This window comes from Carcharodon carcharias, chromosome 2, assembly GCF_017639515.1.
Source record: "Carcharodon carcharias isolate sCarCar2 chromosome 2, sCarCar2.pri, whole genome shotgun sequence".
In the NCBI taxonomy this organism is placed as follows: Eukaryota; Metazoa; Chordata; class Chondrichthyes; order Lamniformes; family Lamnidae; genus Carcharodon; species Carcharodon carcharias.
In genome coordinates this window covers 135,617,558-135,635,094 of record NC_054468.1, presented here as the reverse complement: position 1 = coordinate 135,635,094, position 17,537 = coordinate 135,617,558, and the positions used below count along the sequence as shown (strand labels likewise).

The following is a 17,537-nucleotide window of genomic DNA, read 5'->3' as shown; positions in this document are numbered from 1 at the left end:
CATGATGTCTTAGGCATTCGTACTGATGTCCACATCCATGGAAAGAGTGATTACCTGAGTGAGCATAAGACACAACAGGCAACTGACTGCATGCTAGCCTTCATCAATGGGCTGAAAGCGGGACTCAGCTCAAAGCGCTCTTACTTCTTATCCTTGCCTCCCTAACCCACTCCCCCATATCTTGATGGCAGACTCTGCCCCTGCACAGGGGGAGTTGAGGCAGCGATTGACAAGGGCCTCACAGGCTCCAAAGTTCAGAAGAAGCTGACTAAGAGCATTTGAGGTGTCAGTGCAGGGATGTGAGCAGCCTGCTTCTAGATCTAATGAAGCTACAGCGATTGCACTCCATGTAGGAGTAATACGAAAAGGAAGAGAAATTATTTATAGTTGCACAGGGTATTCCCTTGTGTCTTTAACACTGTGTTGCATTGTCACATTTATGTTTTGTGTCTTATTTTGTGCTGAGGCCATCCAATCAGTTGCCTCTGCCGCTTTCCTACCATCCCCTGATCCGTTGGGCCAATTCTCATCCATATTCCCTCTGTCCTAGTCCTGAACTTGTATTTTCTTCTAATTTCTCTCCTATCCCCTCTCATTCCCTCTCTGAACTCTTCAATTCCATGAGGCCCACTTCTTGCTCCCTTGGTCCTAATCCTATTAAACTGCTGATCACCTAACCTCCCTTACTGTCTCCTATGTTAGCTGATATCCTTCATGGTTCTCTTTCCTCTGGTTCTTTCTCCATCTCTATCAAGCCTGTCATCATCACCTCTTCCTGAGGCTGAACCAGACTGTTCACAACTTTGGTGTCATATTTGACCCTGAGATGAGCTTCCAATCCCATTTTAACAACATAATTGAGATTGCCTGTTTCCACCTATATAACATCATTCAGCTCTGTCCCTGCCTCAGCTCATCGGCTGCTGAAACCTTCATTCATGGCTTTGTTCCCTCTAGATTTGACTAGTCCAAATCACTCCTGGCTGGCCTCCCACATTCTAACCCCTGTAAAATTGAAGTCATTGAAAGCTCTGCTGCCTGTGTCCTAACTAGCACCAAATTTTCTTCATCCATCAGTCCTGAGCTTAGTGGCCACTATTTTAAAGTTCTCATCCTTGTTTTCAAATCCCTCCATCCCCTCACCCCTCCCAATGTCTGCAATCTCTTCCAGTTCTACAACCCTCCAAGATATCTGCACCCCTCTAATTCTGGAATTTTGGGCATCCCCAATTTTAATTGCTCTCCCATTGGTGGCTGTGCCTTCAGTTGCCAAGCTCTAAGCCCTGGAATACCCCCACCACACCTCTCCACCTCTCTACTTCTCTTCCATCCTCTAAGAGGCTCCTTAAAGCCTGGTTCTTTGACTAAGCTTTTGGTCACCTGCCCTAATATTGCCTTAAGTGGTTTAGTATCATATTTTATTTTATTATGTGCCTGTGAAGTGCCTTCAGGCATTTCATAATGTTAAAGGTGCTATCTAAATGCATGTTATTGTTGTTGGTATGAGCCATAAAATTCAACATTTTTGACTGTCGCCTGCCAAGTGGCCTTCTGCCTTGTGAAGAATAGTATGACAAGAGTTAATAACAAGCAATGGCTGGCTGAGAGAGAGATGAATTGTTGCCTGTGGGAGTGCTTTGTGTAGGAGGCTGAGGGGCACAGTGGATTCAGAATTGATGTGTTAGATGGCGGCACTGCCTCAGATTTGCCAACGTATGCCTGAATCAGTCCGGCCAGGCATCCTTGGCTGCAAATGCCATTGCTATATTAGGCTCCTCCTTCTCCGAAGAAGCAGAGCAATCATTACCTTCCTCCTCCTGGAGCTCCAATCCTCACTGCTGTGCAATGTTTTGCATGGTGCAGCAGGCCACTACAATTATGGATGGTGAAGGGCGTACTGAAGGACACCCCCAGACCAATCCAAGCATCTGAATCTTCGGTATCCCGATAGTTTACAACACTGGTGCTCATGTGTCTCCTGTTGTACCTTTCCTGGGCAGCAGTGATTGGACTCTGCACAAATATCATCAGCCATATCTTCAGAGAATAATCCTTGTTTTCAAGAAGCCATCTGCTGATTCTGCTTTAAGATGTGAACATCTGTAGGAGGCTTGAATGGTTCAGGATGAACATAACAGGCACAGTAAACATGGTCTTGTGAAAGGGAAACCATGTTCTTTGAGGAAATAACAAACAATGTGGATAGAGGAGAACCTGTGAATGTGCTGTACTTAGATTTTCAGAAGGCATTAGACAAGGTGCCGCAGCAAAGGTTACTATGCAAAATAAAAGCTCATGTTGTAGGGGGTAACAGATTAGTATGATGTTATGTCCTACAATGGGGTCGTTTTGCTCGTGAACCAATTGCACTTTTATCTGTCGGCGGATGGGTTAATAACAATATGCTGCAGATGCAGAGACCAATATGAGGTGAAGCACATGCTATTTATTTACACAGATAACAGAGCACTAACATGATGTGTGCTTCTCCAACCAGACCCTACTCTAGACTAACATTAACATTGTAGCCCGCACTACACAGCTATTGGGTCTTATAGCCACACGGTCAATCTGCTCACATTCTCTTAAAGGTGTATTGCACCTCAGATTATCACATCCCTCCTCCTTTACTTGAAAGTACAATTTGCAATAAATTAACTATTTACATAAATAAACTATTTACAAATTTAGTCTCTCAGGAGATTTTTTTAAACATGTCGACCATCGTAATTCTACAACTTTGGCTGGTTTATCTGAGGCCTCCCTCTCAGGAATTACAGCCCACTAGGCTCCCCAGTAGGAACCTGTAGATTTACCTCTTCGACTCTCTCAGGCTCAACAGATCCTACAGGTGCTTCCAAAGCAAGGGGAGTTTCTCCTGCCGGTGGTGTAGTCTCCAATGGGAATGTTAAATGCATCTTTTCTTGTGGATCCATTTCCCTTTTCCTGAGGTGATCTACATATCTCCTGGTTATCCAACCTTCAACCAATATATGGTAGTACAGGGGTCCTGTCACTGCATTAACTTCACCTGATAGTCATGTGGGGCCATCTCCAAAGTTCTTTGCATAAACTGTGTCTCCTACAGTGAAGTTTCTTTCATGACTGTGGCAATTGTGTTCATTTATCGGGGCCTCCTGACTTCTCTCTTCCCTCCCCCCTAAATTCGGCCTTATGAGACTTAAACATGTCCTGAGACGTCTCTTTATTAATACTCTGTGGGGGCAATACCAGCTTTGTGTGTGGTGTAGCCCTGTAGCTGAGCAGGAAATGTGATAATCTAGTCGCTATAGAGTCTCCATCTAGCTTTTTCATTCTGGCCTTGAAGGTCTGGACTGCCCTCTCAGCTAATCCATTGGATACAGGGCGGTATGTCGAGGTCTTGACATTGAGGCTTGTAAATATGTGGAATTCTCCACTGGTGAATGCTGTTCCATTATCAAACACTATTATCTCTGGTAAACCATGTATCGCAAAGCTCTGATGCAATTTGCCCATGGTGAAGGAAGATGTGAGTGATCTCACCTTGTATACATCCTTCTATTTGGAGTGAACATCTGTAAATAACAGGGACATTGTGCTCAAAAAAGGCCCCACACAGTCAATGTGGTGGCGGACCCATGGATGCAATGGAGCAGAAGGAGGCAATTTCTGCACCTGTTGGCACTGCAAGCAGCTCTTGACCATGTTTTTGATTTCAGTGTCCATCCCAGGCCACCATAAGTAGCTGCACGCCAACATTTTCGTTCTAGAGATGCCGGGGTGAGAGCTGTGCAATCCTGCCAATAATGGCTGTCCTCTTCTGGGAGTCATGATGACTCTTGCTCCCCGCAGTAAGACGCCATCCTGGCAGGTGAGCTCATATCTCCTGTTAAAATAGGTTTTCATTTCGTTCGACTTTGGCTCGTTGGACCATCCCTACAAGACTTGTTCCCTGATGTGAGACGACACTGGATCGCAGTCTGTCCATTTTTTGATCTGTTTGGCATTGACTGGTGACAAATCCAGAAAGTTTAATAGCAAGACAAGTCCTTGAGGGATGGGGGCATTCACATTGCTGTCCTTTAGAGATAATCAGCTCAGCGTTGGCATTGGCAATCTGGCTTCCCAGCTGGTGGATAAAAGTGTATTTGTAAGCAGCTAGGATCAGTGCCCACCTTTGGATGCGTGCGAGGCAATTGGTGGCATTGCCTTATCCTCCACAAACAAGGCTAGTAGCACCTTGTAATTGGATACAATGGTGAAGTGGCAACCATAGATGTATTGGTGGAATTTCTTAACGCCAAATACAATGGATAAGCCTTCTTTCTCTATTTGTGAGTATCTTCATTCTGCCTCACTGAGTATTCTTGAGATGTAGCCAATGGGCTGTTCAGAGCCATCCGCCATCTGGTGGGAGAGTACTGCCCCTATTCCGTAAGGGAATGCATCGCAGGTTAAAATTAATTCTTTCTTTGGGTTCAAATGTACCAACAGGACTGATGAATGTAGTAACTGCTTTACTGCTACAAAAGCCTGTTGTTGTGGAGCTTGCCAAGTGCATCTGTGGCTTTTCTTGAGTAGCCCATATAATGGAGCCAATACTGTTGACAAATTTAGGAGAAAATGACTATAGTAGTTAACCATTCCCAAGATGGACTTGAGTTCTGAGGTGTTTTGCAGTGCTGGCGCCTCACGAATAGCTCTCACCTTGTCTTCTACTGGGTGAGGGCCCTGCGAGTCGACCCTATGACCCAGGTAAACCACTTCTTTTGCTTGGAAGATGCATTTTTCCCTTTTCAAACATACTCCAGCTTGTGAAAAATGCTTTAATGCCTCTTCCAGGTTAGCCAGGTGTTCTTCATCAGTTAGTCCTGATACTAGGACACCAACGAGATAAACCACAACATGGGGCAGCCCTTGAAGTAAATTTTCCATGGTCCACTGGAAAACGGCACAAGCTGATGAGACACCGAAGGGTAACCTGGTACACTGGTATAACACCCTGTGTGTGATGGTAGTTGCAAAATCCCAAGAGGCCTTGTTTAGCTTGACTTGCTGGTAAGTGTGGCTCATGTTGAATTTTGTGTATACGGTTCTCCCTGCCAGTTTGGGGTACAAGTCATCAATTTTTGCTATAGGATGCTTGTCTAGTCCGGCCACTTTGTTAACTTTGTTGGGGGATACTGCCTCTTGCAGGATGGAGGTCTGTACATATCCCCTCTGCCCTGTGAAGCAGTAGATGGTTAAGGAAAAGGCTGATGGTGATGGTGATGCTCCTCCTGCTGCTGTTGTTCTTTTTCTTCGTCTTCTGAGGTCCAAGGTAGAGTTTCATAAGTGGCTCGCATGCTGCTGTGGAGGCTGACAGCAGGGAAGGGCAGATCAAAGGCAAAAAAAACCCCTAGGGCAGGATTTTCAGCTCGGCGTGCAGGCGCGTGCCCAACACGCAGGAGCATGAAATAGCGTGCGATGGAGGCAGGCGAACGCCCCGACATCATCGCGTACTTGCATGATTCTTTGATCGGCGAGCGTACGCAAGAGTCGACAGTGTGCCCACCGACAACTAAGAGGGCTGTTAAGCCCATTAATCAATTCAGTAAAGTGAAATTTTCCCTGCCCGTCCAACCTTACGGTTGGCAGGCGGGTGAATAGGCCAAGCGGCCTTTGCATTTTTTGCAAAACCTCATCCACGAGCGGGATGAGTTTTCGAACAGTGATTAAAAAAACAGTAACATTTTTAAAAACTCATTTTTAGCATGTCCCTGGTCATGTGACAGAGTCACATGAGGGGGCGTGTATTCCTTATTTTTGAAATCTTCATTTTTAATGTTAAAAATCTTCAGGCTCCCTGAGGCAGCTCTGTGCTTTTGGGGAGCTTTCACTGAGCGTACCCGCGTGCATGCGCAGACTTCAACGCTCGCGCTCCTCCTGCCCCCAGCACGCGTTATCAGCTCACCTTTCACTCTGGCTGGTTGTTAATTGGCCAGCCAGCATGAAATTGCAGCCGGGACCTGATGGTGGGTGGTGGGCTGTTTTGTGTGGCAGCTCCCGGGCCCGCCTGCCACGCCGGCCTACCGAGGGGAAAATCCACCCCCAAGTCACTTCCACAGAAATCACCTCTAAAGCAGTGAAAGTACATTCTCAGAACAGGTCCTGAGTCCAAATGTTTTTCATTTAGGTAGGGAAGCAGGTGTTAGATCTTAGTATTTAAAGCCTCTCCTGGCTGTCAATTTCTCTGCCCCACCAATTTCTGTAGTCCTGCCACCTTGGGCAGGATTTTCCAGTCCCACCCACTGAGGGAAACCTGAGTGAACATAAGAACACAAGCAATAGGAGCAGGATTAAACTATATGGCCCACTGAACCTTCTCCACCATTCAATACGATCATGGCTAATCTTGGGCTTCAACTCCACTTTTCTGCTCGCTGCCCATATCCCTTAATTTCCTGAGAGACCAAAAATCAGTCTAACCCAGCCTTAAATGTATTCAACAATGGAGCATCCACAACCCTCTGGGGTAGAGAACTCCAAAGATTCACAACCCTCTGAGCGAAGAAATGTCTCCTCATCTCAGTCTTATCCTGAGACTGAGCCCTGTGTTTTACATTTCCTGACCTGTGGAAACAATCTGTCAGCTTTTATCTTAAGAAGCCCCTTCAGGATACTGTAGGTTTCAATGAGATCGCTTCTCATTCTTTTAAACTCCACCAGCCATCCATCCAGTCAGGCCAGAGCACTGAATAGTCTTGGCACCTGGGAGTATCTGAGGATAAAAGCATCATAGGAGCTGCCTGGGTATCTTGCACACACTGGTAGAATCAGCATCCTGTGATCACACACTAACTACACATTCACGGAGTGGAAGCCCTTCCTGTTGATGAAGGCACCTGGCTCACCTGCTGGTGCCTTGATGGCCACATGTGCAGTCTATAGCACCCTGGACACAGGGGAACCCAGCAATCTCTGCAAAGCCTCTGGCTCACTCAGCCTGGCTGACATTGTCCATGCAGAAATGAATAAAAGTCAGTACCCGTCTGAACAGAGCTTCTGTCACCAGCTTGATTCAATTGTGGACAGCTGATTGGGAGACTTCGCACAGATCCCCCAATGAGCCCTGGAAAGAGCCGGAGGCATAGAAATTGAAGGCCGCTGTGACCTTCAGAGCCACTGGCATGGGGTTTCCACACATACAGTCGGAGCTGATCTCAGGCCCGATCACCTGACAAATGGAGGTCACTGTCTCCCTGGAGAGGCGGAACCTCCTTCGGCATTGCACCTCGGACATATTGAGGTAGCTTCATTGCCGCCTGTAAACCCTGGCAGTAGGATAGTGGCATCTTCTGTGGATCCTTCCACCTTGGACTTCCTACTGGCCCTGAGCACCTTGTACCTGCGCCTCTCCACCCACAGGTCCCTCTCCTGGAAGCTGAATTGGGACACCTGGCCGCCACTCCCTTCTGCCCCTCTCTTCCTCAGAGGAGGAGGTGCCTCCAGCGGAGACCACAATCCCCATTACCAGAGTAACGGAAGGCTGTCTTATACCTGGAAGGGTCCACATGGTCAAAATCCTCTGGGGGCCTTGGAAACACCAATGAGTCCTGAAATGAAGCCTGAAAATGCTAAGAATGAAGCTCAGAACAGAGGTGAAGCTGTCAAGTTCAAATAAGCAACCAGCAGCAAACTATCTCCTAAATTCCTCACTACTCACACTGGCAATGCTGCTGAATCTTTTTATTCTGCCCTTGGATGAGGTTTTGCAAAATGTGGACTGCCCACTGCCTGTTTTGCCCATGCGAGGAGCGCGGGACAACATGAAATCAGTTGGGTTTATCATGGCCTTAAGTGGTCTTTTGATTGATGGTAGGCACGGCTCTGACACTCACACACGCCCGCCGACCTGAAGGTTGCACGCATCCAGCATAACGTCGGGCCACTCGCCCGGTGTCTTCTCGCGTGAGTTTACGTCCGATCGGGTCGGGTGTGCGCCCGCCCACAAGAGGTAAAATTCTGCCCCATGTGCAATTCATTGTTCGCACCGAGCAGCGTTTGCCTGTTAATTCATGTTTAATTTACATTGACTCTTACTCATGTTGAAGTAAAAGTTACAAAAAATGAAATCTTGTCCGGTAGTTTCTTCATTTGGGGGGTCATTCGGTAAATTTAGTTACCTGAATTTACAGTTCCTCACGGGGATCGTAACAATACATGTGCCCCAAAATCTTTAACTTTTTGTGTGGTTTATGGTCGATACATTTGAAATTCATCTGAAATTTGAAATTCAGTGTTGGTTTTCCAATATTCCAAGTGTACAACAAAATCTATTACCTCTTTGTAAGTTGATGGGAGATCCTTGCCATTCTGTTCTGCAATATCCTCAGCGATTTTCAATGCTTCTTTAATTCTCTTGCGAGATAACAACCACCGAGGAGATTCTGGGAGTAAGCTACAATTGGAAAAGGTCAAATATGTAAAATCAATTCCGTCATGCAGTAAGTGATTGTGATACAATATTAATGAATGGGAAAGTTTGCTGTAAGTTCAAATTACCAGCAGTACAGCAGCAAAACAAAATTTGGGACGGTAATGGCCATTTGGATTCCTTTCCAAGATTTAATCATGTAGGCAAAACCAGGAAGTAACATTATACCCAATGAGAAGACCGCTTGTGTTACAAATATCATGACTCTTCTGTATCTTGGTCCAACCAGTTCTGTGGCTGAAAGAGATAACAAAGTTTATAATGGTAGATACATAATAAAACATTGTATTTACATGGTTATTTGTATTTGACTATAACTGATGAGGCTTGTCCTTAGAGCTGCCAATGACAGAAAGAGTAAAAGACACTTGGTCATGGCAGCACACCTGGATGATGAATGAAACTTGGTTGGAAGGATTTGTGTATGGAAAATGCATCAGTTTTACTATGTTCAGATAAACCCTGGTCAAAGCTGCAGCTTATAATTTATAGTGTTAGTATTTTTGCCATCATCCCATCCTGCAGGCTCCATAAACTTGAGTCTATCCAAAACTTCATTAACCTAACTTGTGTTGTAATATGTTTTTAAGGGGTATCGGCATGACATCACTGGAAGGGAAATGTATCATGTGAGCCTGTCTTAGTTTCACTTTTGCTTTGAGCAGAGCACACGCACAGCTCTGATGTCTTCATGCTTTAAACCTATGTATAACTGTTCTCATGTGTCTAGTCTTAATAAATAAACCCACAATGTGTTTACCCAATCCCTTATGAGCGATTTGTGCCTTGTGTCTTGTACAGTAAATAAGCACAAAGATTATATCACTATATTAACACAACAATGTGCACCAAGTTCTGATCACCTATTATCCTTGCCTTCCACCTTCTCAAAGACCTTTCCTTTTGTTTTCTCCTCCCTTCCCCCTTTCCCTGCCTCTGTACTTGCTTAAAATCCATTACATCTCTAACTTTTTCCAGTTCTGATGGGACATCATCAACCTGAATCATTAACTTTGTTTCTCTCTCCACCAGTTTGTAACTTGCTGTTTGGATCTAGTTGGGCAACATACAAAATTCATCTACTTATGTTCCGTGGGATTGTGGTGTTAGCCAGTACACCTTCAGCATTGCTGTCACCTCCTGAATGCAGCAAGCACATTTTGCATGCAGCAGGAGGCCCCAGCAGTATTGTTTGAAAAGCACATGATACAACAGCCTGATCTTAAAGGCTCATGCCTCACATCCAGATACTCCATCTCGCACTCACAAACCCACCAATGCTGTCATCCTCACACCCATCTCTCACAACCTCTGCGTATCTTGAGCTATTCAGCTATGGCAGGCACATCATCCAAATAGAATGTTGCACAACCATTGACATTCTGCCCTCTCTCTTGCAGGACAAGGTGTCACACAACAGAAAGGAGCACTGCAGTGCCAGCAGGGGATAATACCACCTGTATCTCATGCACCCTACAGAGGAGGTGGTTTGCTGCATCATGCTGTAACTGAGAAGGGGCCATGACATTCAACATCACTGAGAACATTGAAGATGAAGTTGTTAATGGTGTGATCATGGACCTCTTGTTTCCCACCATAGCCCCCTTCATTCATGTCAATATTCCCTTTCTGAGCTCCTGCTTTCAGACACATAGAAACTGCTGCCTCCACAGCCACAGCACACCCAGGAGGAGAAAAGGGAGCAACAGTGCAACACTGATGAAGAGACTTGGTCAAACGCTCAAAGCCACCAGTTTATTCATTGGCATTGCACTTACCTTGGAGGTTAGTATGGAGTGCAGATCAGCAAGTGGTGAGTCAGCTGCAACAGGGCCTGGGTGAGGAATGGCTCATTTTCCAGTACACAGGAGGGGAGAGCCCTGATTGAGCATGCTCAAAGAGAATCTGATCGCATTGGTTGGCTTGTCAGGCAGCCTCTGTCACTGCCGAGGAGCATGAAGGAATCCAGCTTCAAGTTGGCCGAGGGGATGGCACAGATCTTGCCACCGCTGCTGGCCACAGCTCCATCTCTCTGCCATGCTGCAGACCCAGAGGCACTGCTGCTGCTACCCCAATACCTGTAGCAACCTTTGTGCTCAGGTCACCTACTCCTCTACCATTCCTGTGAGCGTGAGGCAATACTTTCAGGCAACGTTACAACAGTGACAACACTTCAAAAATACCTCATTGTCTGTAAAGCGCTTCGAGACTCCAATGGTTATGAAAAATGCTATAAAAATTTGACGCTTCCCTTTCTTTTCCTTTTCAAATGCAGGAGCTGATTAAAACATCTCCAGAAACAATCCAGAATACTTCCGGACACTTTGCAATGGAAAAAGTTCCAAAGAAATTACCTTACCTGCAACTGTCCCTTTAAAACACGCTACTCTAGGGCTCATCCTGCAGCTTCATGCTCATCTTTCTTCTTAAGTAATCAATATACACTGCTTGTGCATTTGTTGTCTAAATTTGGGATCCCAGCTGTTGGGGCTGTATGAAATTAGAATGGTGCCAAATCAGCATTTTCTGACAGTCACAGGGACAGATCTGTGTGCAATGCCATAGGTGCTGTGCAAGAAGCTCATTGTGCCCCTGGGAAATACAGGTAGGCACCTGCTGTGCGTATAGAAGTAGTGCTGTGCTAATGAACTTCACACCTACGGTGTTAATGTCATATAATAGAATTCATGGTGTTAATATTATTTACTGCTGGTTCAGTTCCTTAGGATACAGAAAAGAAATCTATGGAGTTGGACTTGAGAAAGAACCAAATTGGCCCAGTGTGGCACTTCACTTTTAGTGTTGAAGTTTGCATTGGATAAAGGAAGGCACTTTCAGAGGGTGAATTTCCTCTTGTCTTGTCCTGTTCCGCTGCCTTAACTTTGGTGTAACCTCCATTTACATGTAAACAGTAGCATAACCTCTGATTCCACCTTAATCAATTGGGTATCTATCACTTGCTGTACAACTCAGGATCCCAAGCAACCCAACAAGCACCATCTAGTGAATCTCCCCTCTGCCAACTCTAACGGAGCAAGTCAGTCATGAACATGGTATCGACAGAAATGGCAAGTGACATAATCATTTAATACTGCTCGGGGCTTTAAAAATTTGTTGACTTTAGCAGCCAGAGATTATGTTGATTTTTGGCATGTGTGGCAAGTGTTCTGTTTAAGTACGCAAAGGGAATGGGGTGATTTGTCACTATCACTGGAATGTTGAAATGAACAAGTTCAGGATCAAATGAATAGGACTGTGCTACTGAAGCAACATAGGAGTGAAAGTACCTCCCTCAAGCATGCTTAAGACAGCTACATTGGTACCCAGGAAAGGTATATTCGCCAGATTCATATCTCTCTTCAGTAATAACAAAAACATGGGGGACAATAGTTCCCTGGTGCATTCTTCATGGCAATGCCTTGACCAATCAGAGTTGACTTGCCAACAAATCATCACACTTTTCTCATACAGTATAAATTGTTGTTCTCTTTGAAATTTGATATTCTTCCACCTGTCCTGACGAGTGCAAGATGAAAAGCTTTGACAGCATGTCTCTTTTTTCAGCAATGCTCAGCAATAACATAAAATGCAGGCCAAAACCTTAAGATCCCACATCTACCAAAATTAAATAGGATTCAGATGATGGTCCAATCAAAGAACACCAGGCATCAATTTATCACAGTCCTCAGCTACAGTGACACTGAACCCCAAACCAAATACTCTCCCATCAGACAGAGGCAGCACTCCAGTATGTAGAGTGGGACATCCTTCTCACCTTGCTCGTGAGAATGTCCTTTGGAAAGGTGTTTTGCAAATGGATCAGGTCCCTTTACTCAACCTTCAAATCCTGAGACATTCTAGAATTGGATCAGAGCCTTTCATTCACACTGATGGTGGTCACCAATAACTCCCACTCCACCCACGTTCTCTATTGAAGACGGGGCCGGACTGTTGCTCACCCCCACCTCCCCAATTCAGATTGGCCAAAGTATCAGTGGGAACGGCAATATGAACATTTTTGTATTGTTTAATTCAGCACTTCTTTTGAACGTTTCTTTATGTTTAACCGCTAGCTAGCGGTACGAAAAGGCTTCGGCCAAACCAACAAATGAAAAGTTCAGCTGTACCCTTCTAAAGTACGATTCTTCTCTGGGGACGCAATAATGATGTTAACAAAAAATAATGGAACAACTTCATTCATTTGTATTTATTTTCCTATATCAAATAAACACATTTTCAGCACAATCTCAAAAACCACCTAGATAAACTTTAATACAGTATTAACATTGTGGCTGGGTTAAGCGAGTCGCCTGCAGGTTAGGCGCCCTGTGCCCATCGGAGGCCTTCTCCCAAGGCTTTCCCCCAACACCGTTTTCTTTCCCTACATCCTTTTGACCCTGGCCCCCCCCCCCCACCCCCCAAACCAGCTGCTATGCCCTACCAGCCTGGCACTGACGAACCCTGAAAGTTCAGGTCCATGGCGCCTCTTCTTTGGAGCCAATTGTAGCCTCAGCAGTGGCCACCATTCCCGGTGGCGCTGCTGGGGCAAGAGAACTGTTGGGGCAAGAGAGCATGGCAGCTCTCAGAGGTGGGGCTTCCTTTACAATGTGGGTAGAAGGCCTGCTTCGGGCCAATTAATGACTGATGGCCGTAAAATGACTGCGGGGTGAGCCAGCCCCTGCATAACAATTAAGCCCAAAGTCTGTCTGAATAACTTATTCAATGAAAATGCCCCTACTGCTTTAAAAAATCTAAATACCATTGGCCTGGATTTTGTGCTCATAATGGTAAACTTGTTAGCATTTTCTGCCATTACTCTTTGGAAACTGACAGCTATTTCTGAAGTCTGCATACGCACAGCTAACCACTAAAATCTAGAATGTTCTGTCAGTAATTGCATGTTTCTCCAGGGTGCACTGTTGAAGGCACCGCACCATCTGCAATCAATTATAAATTACTGAGTTGACAAGAGCTTGCCCCTTTATGCTACTATTCTCTCTGTTAAAAATATTGAAGAAACTGCACTTTGTTGAATGAGGCATAACTGGCTTTCTAATGGTATACTAAGGGCAGAATTGTCTCAGAATTGCACTCAGTGCAGTAGCGGGTGTGAAAAATGATGTTTTATCCATCGGCTGCAATGACGGGTTTTCATGCCATGCCGCCCTCTTCCTGCCTCATTAATTATGCAGACACAGGAAACACGCCATCTCACTGGTGGGGTGGCCTCTGAACCGCCCGCTACGCTGTTACCTCACCGTTTCCTCACTCCAGGTGCTATATCTAAACAGCAGCCATGCAAACAGTTCTCAATACTTACAGCCCAGAAGAGTGCTGTGACCTGTCACTGGAATGCCTTTTAGAGTCTGCTGTGATGTCTTCCACCCCCACTCTAGCTGCAGATGGTCGAGCAATCTCAGCACTCTGGCTTGGGAGGTGGTGGCAGTGGTGATCAATGCCAACACTACGCAGAAAAGGTTGGCCATCCAGAGCGGGAAGAGGACGAATGATCGCATCTGTTTTGCCAGCGTAAGGCAACCATCTCATCATCCTAAACTCTCACACTCAAGCCCATCACACATTCACTGGCATCTCACTCACTGTCAGCTCAAAGAACATCACCACTCGCTCTCTCACACAAATCTTCACATCTCCATCTGGCATCTTGTCCTCTGGAGACTGCCTCCTCAGCCCTCAGCATCTTGAGGCCATTTGCACAGATCAACATGTCCCCCCCACACATGTCCTGGGATACCCCCCCTTCCCCAGCACAGCCCTCAACCTGCAGCCTCTTTCCTTGCCTGAGGCCACTTCTCCACCTTCCATAAGCAAACCTTAGCCCTTTGGCTGTTGAAAGGCCACCCCACCGTACGGCTGGTTGGGTAGGTAGAGACCTGCCTGTGACTACCACCCCCCGCTAAAAGTGATGTGGTTCTGCCTGTGAAGCCTGGCGCTGAAGACTGAGTGCTACCTGAAGCAAGTTGGCAAACAAACCTCAAAGTCCCGAGCGAAGTGCTGATCGCCAGGTGCATGTCGCTTACGTTCAGTTGTGAAACATGTCGGCTTGCAATCACACTGACGTGTGCTTATGATCCAGATTTGGGGGTGTGATTCTGACAGGCAGGGCTTATAATGAGATGCTAAAATATTGAAATTAGGCTCCCAATGTGTGATGGTGGGGAACACGGCCCACCATTGACAGGTGGAGTAGACGAATGCAAACTGGTTTCATGATGTTTGGCCCAAACACTTCCAAAGCCAATGGGAGTGGAAAATTCTGTCCTAAGTGTATAATAACTACCTGAAAGGCCCTGAAAACATAATTTTATATTTGTGGAATGTCAAATCTCTCTGTAATGATAAAAAAACTGCACATTTTTAAAATAATAGCTTAAAAAAAAGTTTGCTTATGATATTTGCGAGTCTACCTTAATCCCATGTGTTTGTCCCAATCCTTCTTTTGCTCTCTGTAAAAGAATTACTTAGCAAGTGAATGATAATCATGTAATTTTACTTCCTTCTTTGCTGTCTGTGAGAATATTTCAATGTGATTGGCTTCCATTACTGTTGCTGCATAATTGGACTTGGCTCCAAATTCAAGCTAACATCAGGGAAGGGGAAATTCATTCTGCAAAGATTACTAGATCCCTGTGGGCAACTGCTTTTCAGGTCAGCAATAAGTGCTGTTGTGTTGCTGCTGGCTCTGAAATCCAGGCTATAGTGTTTACAGTCATGGAATTGTATTTTTAAAAGGCATTCACTTCAATCAAATCACATTCAGATTTAAGGCTTACCAATGACAGCATTTATCAGGCATATCCCTCTTCCAAACAAGCCTTCCAGGATTTGAAAAATCACAAACACTGGGTAAGTAGGTGCAATTGCGACAGCTATCCCAGAAATTCCTGTTCCAGCTAGGCAGGTCAGTAAACAAAGCTTTCGGCCAAACCTGTAAATGCAACAATTTTTCTCACTTAGGCAACGAAGGAGTCAAGAGGACAAATTTATGGTCAGACTGTGGGTATCACGTACCTATCTGCGGCATAACCTGTGATCAGTGCACCGAGAAAAAAGCCGATTTCAATACAGGTTTGAGACATATCCACTTTCCAGGCATCTTCACATACAAGTTCATACTTTGGGGGGAGAAAATAAAGGAATAAAAAGGAGATAGTCTATTAAGTGTATAGATGCGTTTACAAATCTCAGACATTATAAATACAATACTCATAAGTCTAGAAACTAGACTTGGCAATATTAGCAACTGAGCTCTTAATGTGCATGTACTGTCATTGCTTTAGTATAGGCTAAGTGGGTTAGTTTGGCTAATTGACAGCCTCTTCCTTGATTCCCTTTCAGCCAGAAGTTCCAATTAAATTTTATCAAATAACTTATCAAAATCAGGCATGAAATATCATATTATTCTCATGTCTTTCGGATAATATGTTCAATCAAGATTCAATCTCCCTTTAGAGGTAGATGGAAAATATTTCACGGCACAATTTGACAAAGATGGCCTGGTCATTCAAACAAAGATTAACTGATTATTTTTCTTATTATGTGCAAATTGGCTGCCACACTTGTCTCAAGGCAACCTCGATTGCACTTCAAAATGAATTCATTGGTGTTGAAATGGTTTGGGATGTCCTCAGGATCTAAAAAGCACTATATAAATCCAAGTTCCTTCCCTTCCATGTGCTGAGAGATGTTGATTTAAGATCAACTCTTTGCAACCTCAAATCCAAACATTTACAGGTGTAAAAATCCTGGAGTCATATAGCACAGAGGAAATCCACTCAGTCCATTGTAGGCAAAAAATGTTAAAACCTGAACAAATCTAACTAACAGGGCACTATAGATACCCCACTCCAGCAAAAGATGTGCCGATATCTTGTTGGATTAACTAAAACTGTATTACTTCTCCCTGCCTGTGATCAAAATCTCTGACTACTCCCAAGTCACCTTTGAGGGAGAGGAACCACAAATGGTCTTTTCTGATTCTCTATCCCATCTCCTCCATCCCCACACCTGACATCCAGTGTGAGGTTCTCATGAACATTTGGGCTAAAAATTGTTTTGCACCTGTTTTTGGACATTTGGGGGTTACAATTCATAACCTGCTTACATTCTGTCCTATTCAGGCAGGCAGCACACAAACTTTGTGTTGCCTTATTGTAGTGAGCACTCCCCATGCTGTTAGCTGGTTGCACACTCATCAGGGAGCCTAGCAATGCGCAAGGTTGGCTCGTGTTCCAGCTAGCCTCTAGCTCTTAAAGGCAGTCTGACCCTCTTAAAGGGAAGCTGTACTACAGAAAGGAAACTGATGCTGACCGTCAGTACTGCAATTGCTTGCAATTGGAAACAAAGAAAATGGGCATCAGGGCAGAGAGAGGCTGCTTGGGCATGCTGCAGGGGATCTGGGTCATGGAGGTCAACAGGAGACAGGCTGTGTTTCTGTGGAGGACCAGGGCATCATTAAGGAACACTCACCGAAGGAAATGGGAGTAGGCGGCAAGGGAGATCAATGTAAGAGGTTTGAGGACCTTACAGCAGTTCCAGAAAAACTTCAATGACCTTCCATGGGTGCTCAGGGTCAGTGAATACATCTTCAAATGTCACCTCCGATCCACCAAACTACCAATGTCTCACACAGTTCAATGTACCACATTCCCATCACCCATCAGCAGTCCCTGACAGCCAGGACTCAAGCCGAACATATGCATACTCCAGCTCACCCTCACACACCTTTCAATTGATGCCAGCCTCACACTCACATCTGGCTACCTCTGCATACCGCCAGCTGTTGATTCATGGCACGGATATCGCCCAAACACTGTGCAACACAAGCACTGAGACCTTCTTCTCTCTATCTTGCAGGACAAGATAGCATGAAATTGAAGGGAGCAGAGCAAAAGCTGTGGAGGATACAGGCGCATCTACATCTCCTGAGCCCTGTGCAGCAGATGGTATTCTGCATTGTAGGTCCAGATGTGAAAGAACCCCATTGCACTCTGCATTGCCTGGAACTTTAGAGTGAAATGTATGTTACTGTCTTCTGTTCCTTCTCAACTCCCTTCCC

At 45.2% G+C, this 17,537-nt stretch overlaps 1 protein-coding gene across 1 annotated transcript in view; it reads right to left on the bottom strand.

Annotated features, from left to right (window-relative positions):
* Positions 1-17,537, bottom strand: part of LOC121273768 (solute carrier family 22 member 3-like) — a 46,913-nt gene that overhangs the window by 22,097 nt on the left and 7,279 nt on the right. Inside the window, exons 2-5 of the mRNA XM_041180937.1 lie at positions 15,491-15,594; positions 15,253-15,407; positions 8,527-8,695; positions 8,305-8,422 (exon numbers count right to left, since the gene is read on the bottom strand). Coding sequence (XP_041036871.1) covers positions 8,305-8,422; positions 8,527-8,695; positions 15,253-15,407; positions 15,491-15,594 — 546 coding nt within the window. The remainder of the gene's footprint in view (positions 1-8,304; positions 8,423-8,526; positions 8,696-15,252; positions 15,408-15,490; positions 15,595-17,537) is intronic.